The sequence below is a fragment of the Pinus tabuliformis genome, chromosome 8 (genome assembly GCF_031772625.1).
Source record: "Pinus tabuliformis cultivar Carrire ecotype Pingquan chromosome 8, CPIR1, whole genome shotgun sequence".
NCBI classification, from domain to species: domain Eukaryota; kingdom Viridiplantae; phylum Streptophyta; class Pinopsida; order Pinales; family Pinaceae; genus Pinus; species Pinus tabuliformis.
The window spans coordinates 1618892722-1618906119 of NC_142294.1; the positions used below are offsets into that span (position 1 = coordinate 1618892722).

At 34.5% G+C, this 13398-nt stretch overlaps 1 protein-coding gene across 1 annotated transcript; it reads left to right on the forward strand.

Moving 5' to 3' along the window:
* The first annotated feature begins 427 nt into the window (after window positions 1-427).
* LOC149242280 (uncharacterized) lies at window positions 428-988 on the forward strand. The gene has a single exon (XM_089370803.1). The coding sequence runs from the start codon at window positions 428-430 to the stop codon at window positions 986-988; it is 561 nt and encodes a 186-aa protein (XP_089226929.1).
* The last annotated feature ends 12410 nt before the right edge of the window (window positions 989-13398 follow it).

Genomic DNA, 13398 nt, shown 5'->3' on the forward strand with positions numbered 1-13398 from the left:
TATCAGAATTTGATTGGTCTAAAGCGATCTCCTCTCAATCCTTCCTTCCCTCGCATTTTTTGGAAATCTGGATGCCCTTCCAAAATGATTTTCTTCTCATGGTTGTCTTTCCACAACAAAAATCTATCTTGGGAGAACTTAAAGAAGCGGGGATGGCAGGGTCCTGGTTTTTGTCCTATATGTAGGTCAGCAGAGGAAAACAACTATCACTTATTTCTAAATTGCAATAAATCTCAGCAACTATGGCAATCTCTGGAGAACTGCTATGGAATCCAGCATATGTCTCACGCTTCAATTAATGAAGCATTTATCTGGTGCAGCAAGCAAAAGGATTCATGGAGATCAATTTTCATTATCACTCTTTGGAGCATATGGAAGTGGCGCAACAATTTTATTTTCAATGGCAAAAGATCCCCATTCTTAGAAAATGTTCTTCAATATTGTTACACTCTATGAAGCAATCCCGCAAAAACCTCTCAAGCAAAAGAATCAGGTTTGTAAAGAGCTTTCCCAGGAGCATTCTTTTCTGCCAAGGGCGTATTTCGATGGAGCTGAACAGAATGGATCATGCGGTTGTGGAGTTCACATTTTAGCAAATGAAAATAGTCAATTTTTCATCCACTGGAATGGGGGAAGGGGCACCAACAGTAAAGCTGAGGCGATGGCCCTCGCTAGTCTTCTAAGCTTCTGTCTCTTTCTAAATTTACAGGGTGTCTCAATCTTTGGAGACTCAAAAGTTATGGTGGATTATGTCTCTAGGAAAAATATCATTTTCAGGCCTCACCTTGTAGGATGGTTAGATAGGATCAGGTTTTTTTGGGATAGAATGGAGGGCGGCTCAATTCATCATATCAACAGGGCTCAAAATCAGCAGGCAGATGTTTTATCAAAGAAGGGTCTTCAAGCGGTTCCAGGTTTTTGGCATATGCAGGTTTCTTCTGAAAGGAAAATTTTTCCAATTCAGGAATTCTCTCCTCTCGACTTCTAGCTTTCCTTTGTAGATCCTCAGGTTTTCTCAGATTTCTTTTTGCCTTCTATTTCTCTCTGTCTGTTTTATTTTCATATGATGTTGTTCCTTGTTTTATTCCCGCAGGATTCTCCTCCTATGTTTCCCCTATGATCTTTGAAAATCTTGTTGTTGGTTGACAGCCCAGGTTTTGTCGGTTTTCATGGCGAGGTCTTGCCATTTTTGGAATATGCTCCATGTCTATGCTGCTCCATATCTATATGGGACATTTTCAATTGTCAAGCGAATGTACATATATGTTTTTTTATATATCTTATATAAATACAATCATGCTTTTTCGTCCTAAAAAAAAAACGCTGCCTACGAAGCCATCGGGAATGGACGAAATAAAACACAGGCCAATTTTTCTTGGATCCCTCGGTTATGTCTTCAACCAAGGCATTTCAAACAGATTCCTTCAATGCAGATTAATATGCTTACGACGAAGAGGTATGCCTCCACAGTGAATTTTTTCTTCTAAATAATGTTTTTTAATGCAAAGAACCCTGATTTTAAAACTCATTGTTTAAGTTGCAAAATGGCGGTGAGGTCTTTTCAGAAGACGGGTTTCCAATAAAAAAATTCCACAAGTTTGTTTATAACTGCACGTGTGAATTTCTCTACAATAATAACTGCTCTTTTTGCTGGGATAGGGCATATACGAACCCTCGATTTGTTATTAGAGTCTCTCCTGCGTTCTTTTCTTTAGAGTTATGGGATTGTCATGTTAGTTATTTTCATGGGCGGATCTGCTTCCCTATGGCGATTTTGTTTTGTATCAATTTCCCACGTTTATATTATGTTATGGAAACATTATTTATTTCATGTATTTTGGCATGGTTGCTCTGCAATACGTTTATGTTTATATGCAATCATGATTTCTTTTTCATTTATTTTACAATGGTTTGTTACAATATGTAAACCGAGTTTAAATGTTTACTTTATGAAAAGGAAATTAAAAGGATGAGATGTGGTTGTCCACTACAATTCTGTTTTTCAACCTAAAGAAATCCCCGACTACGAACCATCAATTTTTTTTACACGGTGGCATTAGCAAGTACTACGAACCATCGTCATGCAGGGCCGACGATGAAAAGTAGAGGGATGATTTTACCTTTCTAACCATTGTCATTGGCATTCCACAATGTCCACTACTATGTAGATATGCTTGCAATATGTTCTCTTAGCCACCATATTCATTATTAGGTTCAAGGATAATTTAAAAAGGGAATTTGCTTTATTAATTTGATATTAAGCTAAACTTATATGTACAAAATTGATTACATTCATGGGTGTATAATTATTTACAAGCACAACAGTTGTGAATTGCAATGCAATGCAATTGCCCAATACATGCACAAGGGTTGCTCTTTATGTGAAGTGAGACCATGAGTTCCAATATTGTTGGCAATGCTCAGTGAGATTGATAGCACAAAGGAGTATTGGAAGACACCAGACGCTGCACCAGTTCTTGCATTGGAGGTGTGTGACCAGTTCAATAAAGCAACCTTTAAATAACCGAGCGCATGGGAATAATATGTTAAGCTCCTTTAATTTTTCCCAACTGCTGCCTACAATTACGGAAGTGAACTGCAGTCATTTCCTTAATTTCTGGAAACCAACTGCAGTGATTTCCTTATTACAGAAATCAACTCCAATTAATTAATTTCTTGTTGGGAGCTTCTGAAGTGGTCCATTACTTCATCTGGAGTTCTCTGCCATGATCTGTGGAACACCTGACACATAGCCAACAGAAGCTTGATGGAAGCTTGGCTATATATATTTCTGTTTGGTCCCCAAGCTTGTATCTCAATCCCCTTCAGTTTTACACCATCAAATTGAGAGAGCAGAGCTTGGAAGTGCCTTCAGATTTTCTGTATTCCTTTTATTTTTGCTTGCATGAAGATTGTGTTACTATATTTTTAGCACTGCTGCTACAGTCGTCTTGGATGGTTGCTTACTTTCTCAGATCTAAGGAGTGAGCCCGTATATGGTTTTTGCTGTTGGTCTGCGTTTGAACAGAACATGATCACCAATCGACATTCAAAATTTTTCCGTATTGCTTTGTTTTATTTTATGGGAATGTTTATTGCCAAGCTTTCAATCCACAATCGGTTTCTTTAAGTTCTTATCGTAACTACAGCGTGTCTGAATCTACTCCAACAATATTCTGTTGAATCTGAATTCCTTGCCATGAGCAAGCGTTCCAGGCTCTTATTGTAGCATGTGCTGTTTGGTAGGCTACGTGTTTTAAAAGAAGAAGCTGAACAACTCAATCCATAATCAGGTTAGAAGCCCCAGTTTTGGCTGTTTGATTCTCTGCGTGGGCAACTTCAAATAAGTTCGGAGCTCGGATTATAAATAGTAAAGGGAGAAACAGTGACAGATTAAAAGTGACATCAATGGCTGGAGGTATTTATCTTGGGCATTAAAGTTTCATTATTTTTAGATTCTTTAAAGTATTTAATTATGCATAATAAGAATCGTTGTTTAGGCTAACATTTGGTATTAGAGCCTTAATTTATCTTTGCCTTGATGTGTGCAAATTTACAACAGTGCTTTAATTTTATTTTATCTTGTGAGGAATTATTGCCGTAATTTACAGTGATATGTAGTTTATTTAAAATGTCATTTTGACTTATTCTTTTCACGAAACATTATTTTTACTCTGGTTAAGATTTGTTTATAATTTTATAAATAACTTTTTAAGTGTTTAGTTAGTGCGGTAATTGTTTCCGCTTTTCATATTTTTAAATTGCTTCATATTAAACTGTGTATACGTCATTTCACTTAGCATGAAATGTGAAGTATTGTGTATAGTTTTGTTTATGCAATTTATGTAAGAAATAATGTCTAGTGATCCATATAATTTTTATTAATTAGAGAATAGCCACAACATCTCTAATTAAATAAAATTATATATTATGATTGGTTAGATCACATAAAGATTATTTAGACATTAAATTGTAATTAATTAGACTAAATATAATAAATTTTATCCCACAGGAATTTTTATTATATTTATGTAATTAATTAGGATAAAATTTCATAACCTACCCACAAGAGTTATGAATTAATAGTTTTATCATAAAGTTCAAAACTATGAACAATTGAATAATTGAATCTGCTTCAATTAGAAATTTGGCCCACAGGCAATTTTTATGTCATTAGATTCAATTTTGAGCATGATTTACATTGGTAAAACATGAAGTTTTATTTAGGCCTCAATTTTAACATAACCATGTAATTTTTTAATTTTGATGCAGTTGTACAACCTGCAAAATTCTCTGAAATTCGTTGTGATATCCCTGAACTTAAGGGAGATAATTATAAGGTCTGGAAGGAGAGGGTTCTTCTTCATTTGGGGTGGATGGACATAGATTATGCTATTAGGAAAGATGAACCACCGGCACTCACTAATACCAGCACTGCAGCGGACATCACGCTTTATGAACGATGGGAGCGATCCAATCGCCTAAGCATGATGTTCATTAAGACTAAAATTTCAGCTGGTATTCGTGGTTCCGTTGATTAGCATGAAAAGGTCTGAGACTTGTTGAAGGCCATTGATGATCAATTCGTCACTTCAGATAAGGCACTAACAAGCACCCTAATCATGAAGTTCTCATCCCTAAGGCTCACCAGTGTAAAAGGTGTGCACGAGCACATCATGCAGGTGAGGGACACTGTGGCCCAATTGAAGAAACTCGAGGTTGAAATATCGGAGTCATTCATGGTGCACTACATCCTGAACACCCTTCCGCACCAATACGGACCTTTCAAAATCTCATACAACACATATAAGAATAAATGGTCAATTAATGAACTCATGGCCATGTGTGTTCAAGAGGAAGAGAGACTGGTGATGGAACTGGGAGAAAGTGCAATGCTGGCAATGCGTGGAAAGGGAAAATCTCAAGCCAATCAGAAAGGGAAAGGTAAAGTACCTCCCCAAGCCGATATCAAGAAGGATTCCAAGTGTTTCTTCTGTAAAAAGAAGGGACACATGAAGAAAGAATGCGCCAAATTTCAGAAATGGCTTGCAGATAAAGGTAATTTAATCTCGTTTGTTTGTTATGAATCTAATATGGTTAACGTCAATATCAACACATGGTGGATTGATTTTGGATCAACAATTCACATTTCGAATTCCTTGTAGGGTTTGCAAAACCTAAGGAAGCCGGTGGGAAGTGAGCAAAGCATCTTATCAGGAAACAAGATGGGATTGCATGTGGAAGCTATAGGAACATGTTATTTAACTTTAAGTAGTGGCTTTGTTTTAGAATTAGAAAAGACCTTTTATGTTCCAAGTTTTTCTAGAAGCTTGATTTTAGTCTCAAGGCTTGTACCTTTTGGATATTCCATTAACTTTTCAGAAAAATATTTCAGTCTATTTTATAAATCTGATTATGTTGGGAATGGTATTTTGTCTAATGGTCTTTACTGCATTAATTTACAAAACAATGTCACTTATGATTCAATGCATGTTCACACTGGCACTAAAAGATGTGTTATTAATGAAGATTCCTCTAAATTATGGCACCGGAGACTAGGTCATATCTCCATAGAAAGAATTAAAAGATTGGTAAATGAATGGGTACTTAATACTCTGGATTTTACTGATTTTGAGACTTGTGTGGACTGCATAAAGGGAAAGCAGACCAACAAGTCAAAGAAAGGTGCCAATAGGAGTTCGGACATATTAGAGATCATACATACTGATATATGTAGTCCAGACATGGACTCACATGGTCAGAGATACTTCATCTCCTTTATAGATGATTACTCACGATATATGTATCTCTACATGCTTCATAAAAAGAGCGAAGCATTAGATGCCTTTAAGATCTTTAAGGCTGAAGTAGAGAAACAATGCGGCAAGCAAATTAAGATCGTGAGATCAGATAGAGGTGGAGAATATTATGGTAGATACACAGAAGATGGACAAGCACCTGGGCCATTTGCAAAATTTCTTCAAGAGCATGGGATTGTTGCCCAATACACCATGCCTGGTTCACCCGACCAGAATGGTGTAGCAGAAAGAAGAAACCGAACATTATTGGACATGGTGTGGAGTATGCTTAGCAGCTCCAATCTTCCTAAATCCTTGTGGATTGAAGCACTTAAGACGACAATGTATATATTAAACCGAGTTCCAACCAAGGCTGTTCCTAAAATGCCATTTGAATTATGGAAAGGTTGGAAATCGAGTTTGCGACATATGCGCGTTTGGGGATGCCCGTCTGAAGTAAGAATTTATAATCCACAAGAGAAGAAGCTGGACCCAAGGACCATTAGTGGGTATTTCATTGGATATGTTGAAAGGTCTAAAGGTTACAGATTTTATTGTCCATCTCATAGCACTAGGATTGTAGAATCAAGAAATGCAAAGTTTCTTGAAAATGGCTTGATCAGTGGGAGCGATCAAACCAGGAACATAGTTTCTGAGAAGGATCATTCAGAGTTTCAACCTTCCACCTCAAGCAATAGATTGGTTATTGTTCATAGCACCCCTCAAGTACAAATTGGTGTTGAACAACCAATTGTTGAAGTTCCACAAGCTGCTGACGACATTCCAGTAGATCAGGTAGTTCAATAGTTGCCAAGAACTTTTGAACAACAAGTTGAACCACATACTTATCAGGAAGATGATGGTACAACATTAAGAAGATTTACTAGACCAAAGAGATCAACAATTCCTGATGATTATGTTGTGTATCTACAAGAATATGACTACAACATTGGAGCCGAAAATGATCCCGAGTCCTTTTCACAAGCCATGAGTTGCAAAGAATCAGAATTATGGTACAATGCTATGAAGGAAGAAATGAATTCCATAAAGAGTAACGAAGTCTGGGATCTTGTTGAGTTGCCTAATGGTGCAAAAGCCATTGGATGTAAATGGGTCTTTAAGACAAAGAAAGACTCATTGGGCAACATTGAGAGATACAAGGCAAGACTTGTTGCTAAGGGATTCACTCAGAAAGAAGGAATCGACTACACGGAGACTTTCTCTCCTGTATCTAAGAAAGATTCCTTGCGCGTTATTATGGCATTAGTAGCCCATTTTGACTTGGAGTTGCAACAAATGGATGTGAAAACGACATTTCTTAATGGAGATCTAGAGGAGGAGGTTTACATGAAACAACCTGAAGGATTCCCCTCTAGTGATGGTGAGAAATTGGTTTGCAAGCTCAAGAAGTCATTATCCGGTTTAAAACAAGCATCTCGCCAATGGTATTTAAAATTCCATAATGTAATTTCTTCTTTCGGTTTTGTAGAAAACATTATGGATCAATGTACATACCTGAAAGCTAGTGGGAATAAATTTTGTTTTCTTGTTTTATATGTGGATGACATTTTGCTAGCAACCAATGATAAGGGTTTGCTACATGAGGTGAAACAATTCCTCTCTAAAATTTTTGATATGAAGGATATGGGTGAGGCATCTTATGTCATTGGCATTAAGATCCATAGAGACAAATTTCGAGGCATCTTAGGTCTGTCTCAGGAAACCTATATTAATAAAATTTTAGAGAGATTTTGGATGAAGGATTTGTTCACCAAGTGTAGCTCCCATTGTGAAGGGTGATAGGTTCAATTTGAACCAATGCCCGAAGAACAACTTTGAAAGAGAACAAATGAAGAACATTCCATATGCTTCTACTGTCGGAAGCCTAATGTATGCTCAAGTCTGCACAAGACCTGACATTGCATTTGTTGTGGGAATGTTGGGACGATATCAGAGTGATCCAGGTTTAGACCACTGGAGAGTTGCAAAGAAAGCAATGAGGTACCTTCAAGGAACCAAAGACTACATGCTTATGTATAGACGGACGGACACTTTGGAAGTAATTGGCTACTTAGATTCTGACTTTGCTGGATGTGTTGATTCACGCAAATCAACATCAGGATACATTTTTATGATGGCCGGTGGAGCTGTATCATGGAGGAGTGCCAAGCAGACCTTGATTGCCACTTCCACTATGGAAGCCGAGTTCGTCTCCTGTTTTGAGGCTAATTTACATAGTGTATGGCTTAAGAGTTTCATTTCTGGGCTTAGAATTATGGATTCTAACTCTAAGCCATTGAGAATATATTGTGATAATTCAGCTGTTGTTTTTATGGCTAAAAACAACAAAAGTGGGAGTCGAAATAAACACATCGACATTAAGTATTTAGCTATAAGGGAACGTGTTAAAGAAAAGAAAGTGGTCATTGAACACGTCAGCACTGAGTTGATGATTGCTGATCCTTTGACTAAGGGCATGCCACCATTTAAATTCAAGGATCATGTAATGAATATGGGACTTGGTTCCATTATGTAGTTTCTCATTGTATGGACAATGTTATTTTAATGAAATTCTTAATTATTGTGATGTTTTTCTCATATTTATGTGCACCTTAAGTTGATTTGAGTAAATTCATTTAAGAAGAACCAAGAATAACCATAAGGTTTATTCATTAAGAAATTGTTGCCACATAAATTATAATAAGAATAAATACATAGTAATACATGGAAGATAATACTCATCATTAGAGGACTTATCACCATGATTCATGTATCTATTACTTAATACAGATTATCAATGGGTTTTAAGATGAGACATTAAGATTGGAAGTATGGACCAAGTGGGAGAATGTTAAGCTCCTTTAATTTTTCCCAACTGCTGCCTACAATTACGGAAGTGAACTGCAGTCATTTCCTTAATTTCTGGAAACCAACTGCAGTAATTTCTTTAAATTACGGAAATCAACTCCAGTTAATTAATTTCTTGTTGGGAGCTTCTGAAGTGGTCCATTACTTCATTTGGAGTTCTCTGCCATGATCTGTGGAACACCTGACACATAGCCAACAGAAGATTGATGGAAGCTTGGCTATATATATTTCTGTTTGGTCCCCAAGCTTGTATCTCAATCCCCTTCAGTTTTACACCATTACTTCATTTGGAGTTCTCTGTCGTGATCTGTGGAACACCTGACACATAGCCAACAGAAGATTGATGGAAGCTTGGCTATATATATTTTTGTTTGGTCCCCAAGCTTGCATCTCAATCCCCTTCAGTTTTACACCATCAAGTGAGAGAGCAGAGCTTGGAAGTGCCTTCAGATTTTCTGCTTGCATGAAGATTGTGTTACTATATTTTTAGCACTGCTGCTACAGCCGTCTTGGATGGTTGCTTACTTTCTCAGATCTAAGGAGTGAGCCTGTATATGGTTTTTGCTATTGGTCTGCGTTTGAACAGAATAGGATCACCAATCGACATTCAAAATTTTTCCGTATTGCTTTGTTTTATTTTCTGGGAATGTTTATTGCCAAGCTTTCAATCCGCAATCGGTTTCTTTAAGTTCTTATTGTAACTACAGCGTGTCTAAATCTACTCCAACAATCTTCTGTTGAATCTGAATTCCTTGCCATGAGCAAGCGTTCCAGGCTCTTATAGTAGCATGTGCTATTTGGTAGGCTACGTGTTTTAAAAGAAGAAGCTGAACAACTCAATCCATAATCAAGTTAGAAGCCACAGTTTTGGCTATTTGATTCTCTACGTGGGCAACTTCAAATAAGTTTGGAGCTCGAATTATAAATAGTAAAGGGAGAAACAATGACAGATTTAAAGTGACATCAATGGCTGGAGGTATTTATCTTGGGCATTAAAGTTTCATTTTTTTTAGATTCTTTAAAGTATTTAATTCCGCATAATAAGAATCGCTGTTTAGGCTAACATAATTCCCTAAGAAAAAGAGAATAAGTAGTGACCATTGCCAAAGTAGAGTCAGGCTATTGGCAAATTTAATAAAATAAAAATAAAATTTGAACAGTTTTCCGATCTTAACTAGTGGGAGGTCGGGACTGAGTCTAGTCTGACAGTTCGTGAGAGGATATTAGCTCTGACTCTTCGAAACTACCAATATAAGTAATGCATGTTATTTCCTGGCGTGGATATTGGCAGGAACTGATCGAAACTCTTGCATGGACCCATGAACGACGACACATTTCAATGTCGATATCTGTTTTATTGCAATATTTTAAAATATTATCTTAATATTTTAAAATATTTAATAATAGATAAATGTTTTTCAGATTAATCATATTAATCATATTTTTAAAATTTGATAAAATTTTCAATCAACTAATGTAAAAAACTCATAGATAAATTCATTATAACCTATGGATAGAGTTAAGTATTGATAAATTTCAGATATTAAAATTTCACATTGTATATCCTTTCCTTTTTCCTTTTCCTTTTCAATCCTTTTCCTTTTCCTTTTCAATAGTCTCTTTTTTTTTTTTAACTTCAAAAAAAATGAAAGTAAAATATAAATAATTTTGAAAATCTTTTTCAAACGTGATCATACAAGCGTACATATTCCTAATTAATGTTGTAATATTCTATGATTAATCGTGATCGTGAATCCTTCTGTGACTCTGATGTCCATTGTCTCCCTCCCATGTAATCGTTTTGTATCGTAAAATCAAATTACTTTGTAAGGATAATTAAACCAAAACAAATGAATTAATGAAGTTTCAAACTTTTTCACTGATTTGGTAGAATTTGATAAGTATGATAGAAAGTTGTGTGATTCAGAATTGAAAAGTATTGATTACTACATGTTAATAAATTGAAAATTTCTCATTAAAATATATTAATAAAAATAGTTTAAAAAGATAAGGATCATTGTTTTATTATACCACAATAGTGCAATACATATTACAGGTGCAATACGGATTATATTGTTGTTATTTTTGAAGTTCATAACATAATTTGAACTGCCATTGTTTCTCGTTGCATATAATATGCAACTCAGCCATGGGCCCTTATCTGCTTACGTTCAAGAGCTCAACCTTATTTCTCATAATGATATATAAATTTGACATATTTTGAACATTTGGTGATATTTTATATTCTGAACATTTGGTGATATTTTGAGATTTGAGACTAACGACGCCCTTTATTACGTGCAAACTTCATGTTTTATTTCTCTTCTCATACATATGTATTTGTATTTGGGTTGTAATGTATTTTTTTATTTAATATAAATTGAAAATATGATTTTTACATTTTGTTTCATGGAGTCCAAGTTCAGTTTTTTTAATAAACTACTTAAATGAGGTCTATCATCAGTGGATATGTTATAAATTAAAAATTAAATATTTAGTAAAATTAGTTGTTATTATACATTTACTGCTAAAAAAAGTAAATTTAATTTTTTTTTTTTACAAATATAAATGAACAAACAAATAGGTTTTATAATATATATAATGTATTATTAACTAGTCTCTGGTATTTGGAAAAAAAAATAAAATAACCAAAAAAATTATTTTAATATAGTTTTTAAAAATATTTGTTTAAAAATTAAATTGAAATTAATTTAAAAATATAATATTCAAATTCCAAAATCCCATTAAAAAGAAAAGGTATCTAGGTGAAGGATTTCTCTGGACTGCTAAAAGTGGTTGGAATCTAGATAAACAAAATTCAAGAAGTCTTGTAGTAATAGTGTGTTGTCCGAAGAAGATGATATGGAGCAATTTTGTGATTTCATGTTGGTAATTAAATGGTCCAAACATATATATATATTTCAATTCCAAAAGAAAAAATAATTAAATTCAGTAACTTCTTTTATATAACAAGTAATTCATTCCATTCTTAATATAAATTTATTTAACATTGAAAAGATATTAATAAAAAAAATATTCAATGGTTTTCAATGAATATTTTCATAAGTATTATTAAAATTGTAAATTTAAATTGTGTAGTTTGATTGAGAATGACACTTTCAAGACATTGTATCTATTTATATATTAAAAAATGCAATATATATATATATAAAGTTTTTATAAGAATTAACTCTTTTGAAATAAATATTTTTTCCAAATTTTGCAAGATGGGTTTTCATATATATGAGATTTGATCCTTATGGGGTTTTATAGCCGTGGTTAAAATGGATTTATAACAGTTAGTTAAATTTAAATATAAAGTTTTGAAATATAATGTTCACTGATTTGTTAATTTATATAGTCAAATCAATTTATTTATCTATTTATATTTAGAAATATTTTCATTTTTAATTATATTTATTAGTTAAATTTATTAAGTATATTTATTAATTATATGTTGTGGAATAGTGTTTATGGGTTTAATTGGTCACTGTTGTGATATGAAGTCTTTGTGAAGTTTATTTTAGGTTGTTGATTTCTAGGTTCTCTTCAATTCCTAGATTCCTTCACCATTAATTTTGCTAATTATATATATTCTAAAAATGAACATGTATAATTTTTTCCATACTGAATATATAGTTGATATACAGTAGAAGATCCATGTTAATTTCTCATCTATCAAACATCTAAACACATCATCTATTAAACATCTAAAATCAATAAATATCTTGTCTTGACGATGAACCACACTCGTTGGTTGGTTCGAAACGCTTCGACAAATGCTCTATCATGTGATTTACGCTAAAATACTTTTCTCATAAACTTGATATGGATCACAGAACCCTAAATTCAACAACATTAAATATCTTAATATGAAAATATTTTTTCAAATTTTGTATTGTTAAAAAAGTTTAAGTGTAAAGAATCAGTGTTGTTGTTGGTCTTGTCATCCTGTTCTGCCTTGTGTAAACGATTATGGAGCAGCGGATCTATGTTGTGGATTTATCCATAGATTTGTTTTTCCCTTTACAATGATGTGCTCTCAGGCTGACTCTCTTGTCGAAAGCAGTGAAGATCATTAGAGTAGTTGATTTAATGAATCGCGTGTTGTGAAAGAAAAACAAACTGACTGCTATCTAAATAGATCTCTTTATTGTGATCTGCACCCTCACAAACTCACTGTAAACACGATAGCATAAGAGTTCAGATCACGGTAGCCTAAGAGTTCGGATCTCTTGCAGGTGGAAATAAAGGCACTTTTCTTGTTGTGTTCTTTCAAGAGGGAGGCAAGAAAATATAGTTTGTTGTTGTGGCGAGCGAGAATAATCTGATCCGCTCAAATCTCAAACGTCAATGCTCTCAAGGAGAATCATCCTCAATGCTAATTTCATAGCTACTTTGTAACGTATTTTCAGGGCAAAAATATTGTTAGGTTGTCGTCTCCAGCCACTGCGAACACGCAGATCCTCGTGATAGGATATCGCAGAACTGATCCGTCGTTTCTTCCATGATGGCGTTTTCCAATCTACACACAAGACTGCGATGATTTGCAGCCTCGATGAATTTGAATCCCAACTAATTCTTCATCGCATGCGTGAACGAAATATGACAAATCAAGGAGGTGAAGATCTTGTGAGGCAATTGGGAGCTTCAAGAGTGCATAAATCAGGGCTTGTGTGATTGCTTTACTATATTGATTGCGGGTTTGTTTATATGTTTGTTCATGTGTACA